This window comes from Musa acuminata, chromosome BXJ3-7 (assembly GCF_036884655.1).
Source record: "Musa acuminata AAA Group cultivar baxijiao chromosome BXJ3-7, Cavendish_Baxijiao_AAA, whole genome shotgun sequence".
NCBI classification, from domain to species: domain Eukaryota; kingdom Viridiplantae; phylum Streptophyta; class Magnoliopsida; order Zingiberales; family Musaceae; genus Musa; species Musa acuminata.
This window is the reverse complement of record NC_088355.1, coordinates 12,296,110-12,302,862: the sequence shown is the minus strand read 5'-3', so window position 1 is coordinate 12,302,862 and position 6,753 is coordinate 12,296,110. Positions and strand designations below refer to the sequence as shown.

At 46.4% G+C, this 6,753-nt stretch overlaps 1 protein-coding gene across 1 annotated transcript; it reads right to left on the bottom strand.

Moving 5' to 3' along the window:
* Positions 1-2,072: 2,072 nt before the first annotated feature.
* LOC135643821 (uncharacterized) lies at positions 2,073-6,501 on the bottom strand. Its single transcript, XM_065161186.1, has 4 exons — positions 6,083-6,501; positions 2,932-3,049; positions 2,716-2,798; positions 2,073-2,553 (listed from the first exon to the last, which is right to left on the bottom strand). The coding sequence occupies exons 1-4, from the start codon at positions 6,499-6,501 to the stop codon at positions 2,073-2,075; spliced, it is 1,101 nt and encodes a 366-aa protein (XP_065017258.1).
* Between the last annotated feature and the right edge of the window lie 252 nt (positions 6,502-6,753).

Below are 6,753 nucleotides of genomic sequence, written 5' to 3'. Positions count from 1 at the left end.
GCGTACGACCCGATCCCCAAGGGTTTTGCCTTAACCCTGGATGCCCTTGAGGCGGGGTTACATTTCCCTTTGCACCCAGTCATTAGCTCCTGCATTTCCTAGTGGCGCATTTCTCCATCACAGATGCCGCCGAACTCTTGGCGCTATCTGGTGGCATTCTTGGGGGAGTGTAACTACGCAAACATTACCTTGACTCGGTCCCTTTTCCTATCTTGCTTCCGGCTTTCCAAGGGGTCGGGAGGTTATTATCTATCAACTCAGTCGGGCTTCCGAGTTAGCGGGGCCCCTTCCAGCAATAAGGGACGGAAGGGACGTTTCTTTTATATTTGCTGTGCGAGGGGGTGGAGTTTCGGGCTCCGATGGGCGGCACGCATGATCGATAACACCACCCCGAATCTGAACGACGACGAGTACAGGGACCTTTGGAGGCTTAAGGAGATTCTTCCCGCCTCCCAAGTCGTCCAGAACATGATCGAGCAGTGGCTGATCGAGGCGGGTCTCAGCCCGATGCCTCAAGGTATGCCCGTAGGGGGTAGTGTTAGGGTTTTTTTGGAAATCATTCAGAGTACTAACTAATGTCGGTGTTTTCGTGTAGAAATGGTGAATCTCAGATCCGTGCGTGGGGGGCGGGCTTTGTCGATTTCGTCTTTTCGCCCACCGATCGAGTCGAGGATTGGGTCAAAGGACGCGCCGGTGGAGGTCGAGGGTGGCCGGCCTTGGGAAAAAATGAGGGTCTGCATCGCGAAGGGATCCAATGTGGCGGCGGCCCCATCGGGAGGAGCCTCTGCCGAACCGACCGATCGGAGGAGCCTCAAGCGCGTTGAGGCTGGTTCCAGTAAGGAGGGGGGGAGGGGGGGAGGGGGGTGCTAAGGCGCCTCGGGAGCCTTCCGTCCGTGAACTCTACCGCCTCCCCGCAGGCATAAAGGATGAGCCTTATCAGGCTCAAGCGATGGGTGACCTCCCGGAGGGCCAAGCCTCCGACCTACTAGTGGCTCGTTGGGGGAACTTGTCTCGTGGGGACCGGGTATGGGCCAACGGGGATTCCGCGGCTTTGTTTGCCCGAGGAGGTCTCCATCCCGACATGGCTCGGGAGTTGTACATCTTATCCTCCAGAGCCCTTCTTGGCAGGTCTGCCAAGTCGTTGCTGTGGGTAAGCATCTCACCACCAGCTTGCTGCCAACATCCGGGCGGTATTGTCCTGACTCCTTTCTTTGCAGGGCCATCACTACGCTATGGCGCTGATGGACCGCCTGCGCGATGCTGGTCAGGTCATTGGTGACCTGAGTGACTGCAACGTTGATCTGCGTAGGCAGGTAGAGGAGATCTGTGTGGGAGCGGGTTCTGAGGCGGTGGCTGCGGCTGAGCAGCCGCGTCAGATCTGGAGGTGGAAGCGACGTGTCTTCAGTCTTAGCTCAAGGCGACCGAGGAGCAGAACAAAGAGCTCCAATCGTACCTGAAGGCGGCTCGGGCCGAGATCCGCTTGGCGAAGGGGGAATCGGTTGCGCTGACCTAGAGGCTGGAGGAGGCGCGCGGGGCTTCCGAGGCCCTGGATGACGAGATTCGTCAAAGGCCGGAGAAGGACAAGAAGCTGATCGAGGCCTACAAGGAGTCCTCGGGCTTCCAGCTCGGTCTGATCCGGACAGGACAGGTTACCTATGAGTATGGGTACCGGATTTTCCTGGCCCGCTTCCGAGCACGCCACCCCGACCTCGAGGTCGCGGACGATCCCTTCGCCTCCTTTCCTGAGGACATGGGCGTCGACATGCCTGAAGAAGTCCCTTTTGACGACAGTGTCGAAGCCCCCGAGAAATAGGGTAGTCATATTGTAATTTTTTCTAATGGGGTTGGTCGGGTGTTGGCCGATGCTGTAATGTGTTGTCTGGTCTTGTAATGGATTTTTGTTTAAATGAAAATTTTTTGTTCAGACTTCTTCCTTGTCTTTCTCAATTTCACTATACGAAAAATCTTTTAAGATTCTGCACGCTCCACGTCCTCGGCAGGGGGTGGCCTTGCATTGTTGCGAGCCGGTACGTGTCGAATATGACGACGTCAACCACCTGATAAGGTCCTTCCTAGTTGGGAGCGAGCTTGCCGTGCGCTCGAGTCGGGTCGCTAACTTCGACTTTGCGTAAGACCAGATCGCCCAACTTAATCGATCGGGAATGCACCTTCCAGTTATAGATTCTGGAGACAGTTCTCTTGTAGGAGAGGGCTTTCAAGCGTGTATCAGCATGCCACTCCTCGAGCATGTTGAGACCGGCTTGAAGTCCTTCGATCGTTATCCTTTCCTCGTAGTTTTCCATCCGAGGGTTAGGGAAAACCACTTCGGGCGGTAGGACAGCCTCGGTCCTGAATGCAAGGCTGTGGGGGGATTCTCCAATCGCGGTTTTGGGGGTGGTCCGCAAGGACCACAAGATGCTTGGGAGCTCATCCACCCAAGCCAATCGAGCCACGAATGCTCTTCTTCTTAGCTCGTCCAAAATGGATCGGTTGGTTACCTCTGCCAGACCGTTCGTCTGGGGGTGGGCCAACGAGCTAAACCTCGGCTGAATCCTATAGTTCGCGCAAAACTCTTGGAACCGTGCACTAGCGAACTAGGCCTAGTTGTCCGTGATGATGGTCCTGGGCAAGCCAAACCGAGTCACTATATTTTTCCATACGAATTTTTCTACCTGATGTTCTGTGATCGTTGCTAGTGGCTCGGCTTCGACCCACTTGGTGAAGTAATCCACTCCCACGACGATGTATCTCCGCTTCCCTGAGGCTAGCGGGAAAGGTCCGAGGAGGTCCAATTCCCACTATGTGAACAGCCATGCACAGTCAATGGGGGCAAGCGGAACCGCGGGCTGACGGGTCCGAGCGTGCCTTTGGCATGAGCCGCATCGTTGCACGTAAGATTTCGTGTCCCGACACATGTTGGGCCAATAGTACCCTTGGCGAAGGATCTTGTATGCCGAGGTTCGCCCACCGATGTGTTCCCCAGAAATCCCTTCGTGGACCTCGGCCAGAACCTGTAACATCCCTCATTTTTGAATTTTCGTATAAGTATCTATTTTAAATTTGATAAAAATTCAAAGTATTAATCTGAGAACTTATTCATAAGAGTTGGAGGATTTGTTAAAAAAAATCTGAGGACCTATATGTAAACCTTGAGGACCTAATCGTAAATATAATAAATACAAGGACTAAACTGCAAAATACACAAAAATACAAATCCCACCTTCGTTCATAAGGAACCAGAGAAAACAGCTACGTGGAAGCATAGGAGAAAGAAAGAAAGAAGAAGAGAAGAAAAAGGGGGAAGAAGAAGAAGAAGAAAAAAATTGGGGCTTTGAGGTTTCTTGCTCAAATCTTCTCATTTATGGTCAAAATTCTCAAAGGCAAGTGTTCTAACCCCATCCTACAGAAGTATTAGTCTATGTTTCTATATTAATTTTGAAAGATTTATACTTAGAACATGATATTTCTCTCTTTGGACATAAAACCAATGATCTGAAAAAAAATTTCGGTAAACTGACCCCTATACACTGTTTCAGCTATAATATTTAGCACCAAATGTGGATTCAGGCAAGACCTAGCTCGTTTGAAATTAGACTCTTATATCTTTCTTTTGACACTGATTTTGTAGATTTTGGACACCAAATACTTACCCAAACGTCTGTTTCAAATGAGCCTATAGATGCTGCAGAATAGGGATCAAAATTTCTGACCTTTCGATACTAAAATACCTATAAGTCCCTGTTGGAAATTTTGATTTATACCAAACTGACTTCTTCCGAAACTAGACTTGTAGACCTTTCTTTTGACATATCTTTTGAAAAAATTGGAATTCAAATGCCTATCCTATTATCTGTTGAATCCGACCCTATGAATTCTGCAAAACAGTGATATTGTTTTTGACCTTATGTTACCAAATCAAAGGTAACTCCTTGTTGGAAACCATGATTCGTACGAAACTTGTTTCAACAGAAAATAGATTGATATATCTTTCAGCAGTAGCTTTCCTAAGGGTATTGGAGCATAATTGATAATCTGAAGTATTTGTTCAATGTGCCTCTTGAATTCTGTCAGAAATCGAGCTTTGGTCGATTTCGCGCATTCTGTTTCATTTGTTTGGAAATAGATTCCATTCAATCCCCTTCACTCAATTGAGACTTATGTTGGTGCTTGAATTCTAGTTTGATCTTGTCTATAAATTATTTACATTCTTGAAACATTTTGTGTAACTTTTAAGCTATATCGCATTGACACATATAGGCACATGTATATCCCATTGTTCCGCATTTGCTTTTGATATGTGCCTATTCTAGTTTCATTCTTTTGGATATTGAATTCATCTAACCTTCTTATTTGAATTGAGCTATATATGATTGCTTGGAATCCATGTATACTCTTGCTTTCATTTCATTCCAAATCTGAATACATTTGTGAGAGATTGTTGCTTGCATCGTATTGACTCGTAAAGGCACATGTACATTTTGTTGTTCCGCATGTGCTTCTGATATATGCTATGTATTGTTCATACTGCCTTTTGTACTCTGGTGTTGTGGGATAATGTGAACCTTTGCCAGAAATGGTAAAGGGAGTTATGCATAGAGCTTGCGATGCTCTGTCGGCCCCCTCTGACTTCACCTAGACGTGGGTGGATGGAGCTCCCAGACATGGGAGACTTTTGTCTGGTAGTCATTCAGAAATGGATGAATCACATTTTGTCTATGGTCCCACTACACCTTCTGTATGTTTGATATGATATCCAGAGCTTTGGTTATATGTTTCTGTACATGCTTTGGATAAGAATGATATGAATGCAACGTCAAAGACGACGTTTGAGCTTCTGTTTGGTATTTGTTATTGTTGATATGCTTCGAAATGTTCCAAATGCCATTGATATGCTCCGGAACATTTCATACGCTACTGATAAGCTCTGAAACATTTCATTTGTTATTTATATGCTCCGAAATGTTTCATTCATTGTTGATATGCTTCGAAATGTTCCATACGCCGTTGATATGCTCCGGAACATTTCATATGCCATTGATAAGCTCCGATATGTTTCATTTGTTATTGATATGCTCCGAAATGTTCCATACACCGTTGATATGCTCCGGAACATTTCATACGCCACTGATAGGCTCCGAAACATTTCATTTGTTATTTATATGCTCCGAAATGTTTCATTCATTGTTGATATGCTTCGAAATGTTCCATACGCATTGATATGCTCCGGAACATTTCATATGCCATTGATAAGCTCCGATATGTTTCATTTGTTATTGATATGCTCCAAAACGTTTCATTCGTTACTGATATGCTCCAATTACTCTATGCTCCATCTGTTATGAACCAAATATGTTTGATTGAAATGACACTTGTGATTCTGCACCTAATGATATTACATCTATGAATTCTTATATTCTGCCTTGCATTTTGAAACTTTATCTCTTTAGAAATTGTCCTATTTTGACATGAATATGTTAGTCACTTGCTGAGCTTTATATGCTCACCCCGTTGTTGTATAAATTTTTTAGGATAGTTTGTCGCTTGCTTAAATGTTAAGATTGGGCTGAGGTAGTGGAAAGCCAAAAGATTTTGGGCAGATCTTTATTAGTATATATGTTTTTGTTGTATAAGTACACTCTACATCTAATGAAATGTTGACGATGAATCTAAACTTGTGGATGTTGTATAAGTTTAAAAGACCTCTCATGTTTAGGATTCTGGAATGTTAAGTTTAATTCGTGTAACGATATGAACTTATGGTAAACATTGGTTTTGTGACTGTATAGACTCCCACACTTGTGAATTTATGTTGTGGCTATTAATTTGGTGAGTTGGGTTCAGATTTTATGAATCATCGAGCAATGTGTTGTATGTTTATAAACTGCATAGGGTTTATAAATTTTTATATTAAAGAGGTGAAATTTTGATCTGAATGTTTTCTTAATGACCTCAAATGTTAGTTTGGATCCTGGATTGATTTGTTTTCTTGAATTTTAATATCATGGATATTTTTGAGGGCCGTGACAGAACCGACCGAGCTTCTTCGGGTTCCAGGCACCATAAGAGAGGATGCGAGAAAGACCTCTTGTAGAGCCGTCCATTCATCTCGGAGTACCACGCCTGCGTACGGCGTAGGCGCCGAGCCGCGACCTTGTCGGTGAGAAGGATCCCGTCCCGCTTGTAGCGCAGCATTTCCTGTACCCACGTAGTCTGCAGGTCGGCCGGGGACACAGCCGCGATCGCGATCGCTCGGAAAGGGAGTTCCTCGACCTCAGGCTGGGCTTCGGGATCCGACTTTGATGCCAGTTTAGCCAGCGCATCTGCTCGCTCGTTCTCACTTCTTGGGACCCTAGATAACGTAAAGCGAGAGAAGTTGACGGTCAGGCTTTTTACCTCTGCTAGGTACTTTGACATGGTTGGGTCCCGGGCCTTGTATCCATCGTTGAGGTGCTCAACTACAAGCTGTGAGTCGGGGAGGACGTATATGGCATCCACCTGCATCTCAATGGCCAACCTAAGTCCTGCTAGGAATGCCTCATACTCTGCCTCATTGTTCGTGGCTTGAAAGCCGAAGCGAAGGGATCGTTCGAACGATCATCCGTCGGGGGCTTCCAACACTAGCCCCACACCCGCGCCCTTCGAGTTGGCCAATCCGTCCATGCGCAGGACCCATCCTTCTCTAACCTACTCAGAATCCTCGTCCTCGGGCTGAGTTAGTTTCGAGATGAAGTCGGCTTGATGGCGATTCTTGGT

Coding starts and splice junctions, on each gene's coding strand:
- LOC135643821 (XM_065161186.1), bottom strand. CDS start 6,501: ATGCAGGTGGATGCCATATACGTCCTCCCCGACTCACAGCTTGTAGTT. Junction 3,050..6,082: donor AATGGACGGCTCTACAAGAG/GTCTTTCTCGCA, acceptor AATTTAAAATAG/ATACTTATACGAAAATTCAA. Junction 2,554..2,715: donor GGAGTGGATTACTTCACCAA/GTGGGTCGAAGC, acceptor CGCGAACTATAG/GATTCAGCCGAGGTTTAGCT.